The 904-nt window shown below is 70.5% G+C and overlaps 1 protein-coding gene across 1 annotated transcript in view; it reads left to right on the plus strand.

The window, feature by feature from the left end:
* Maml3 (mastermind-like 3 (Drosophila)) overlaps nt 1–904 on the plus strand; it is a 386611-nt gene that overhangs the window by 51080 nt on the left and 334627 nt on the right. Inside the window, exon 3 of the mRNA XM_013029504.1 lies at nt 2–277. Coding sequence (XP_012884958.1) covers nt 2–277 — 276 coding nt within the window. The remainder of the gene's footprint in view (nt 1; nt 278–904) is intronic.

Genomic DNA, 904 nt, shown 5'->3' on the forward strand with positions numbered 1-904 from the left:
GGGGGGCGTCCCCAAGCACAGCACGGTGGTCGAGCGGCTCCGCCAGCGCATCGAGGGCTGCCGGCGGCACCACGTCCACTGCGAGAACAGGTACCAGCAGGCTCAGGTGGAGCAGCTGGAGCTGGAGCGCCGGGACACCGTCAGCCTCTACCAGCGGACCCTGGAGCAGAGGGCCAAGAAATCGGGCGCCGGCGCCGGCAAGCAGCAGCACCCCAACAAACCCCAGCAAGATGCGGAGGCTGCCTCGGCGGAGCAGAGGAACCACACTCTGATCATGGTGAGGACGCGCTGGCCGCGGGGCTGGGGCGCGCGTGGGGGGGCGTGGAGCGGCGCGCGGGGGGGGCCGGGGACTCCTTGGCACGCGCCGGGGGTGCGGGTGGCGGCGGGGGACGGAGCTGCAAGGGTTAAACGTCAACTTTTCCCCGGGAGGAGGGAAAAAATAATAAATAAAAGCAGCCGTCGCGGTCGCTACCTGTTCGTGTGTCAGGCTCGTCAGATGTGGGGAGGAGGGGGCGAGGGCGGGAGAAGCCAGTCACGACCGCCAGGGGCGGGGGGAGCGCTGAGCGGGGAGCCGCAAAAGTTTCCCCCTCCCTTTACTTAGAGGCAGATCGAAAAGCCAGAGCGAACCCCTCCTCCCCGCGCCCCGCCGCACCCCGCGCCGCGCCGCCCGGGCCCGGGGTCCCGATCGCCCACCCCGGTGGCTCGGTACCTCCGCGGGGAATCGGGCGGACCCCCCCTCGTACCCCATCCCACCGCCCCACACCCAGGGCGGGGAGGGAAGGAGGAAGGGGGGGCACGGAGCGTCTCCGGGAAAGTCGGGAGTTTTGTGAATGAACTTTGAAGTGGGTGAGAAATGAGCCGGGGTGGCGACGCGCGCGGCGCGGGAGTGCGCGCGGCTGCGGGG

The sequence above is a fragment of the Dipodomys ordii genome, unplaced genomic scaffold (assembly GCF_000151885.1).
Source record: "Dipodomys ordii isolate 6190 unplaced genomic scaffold, Dord_2.0 Scaffold119, whole genome shotgun sequence".
In the NCBI taxonomy this organism is placed as follows: Eukaryota; Metazoa; Chordata; class Mammalia; order Rodentia; family Heteromyidae; genus Dipodomys; species Dipodomys ordii.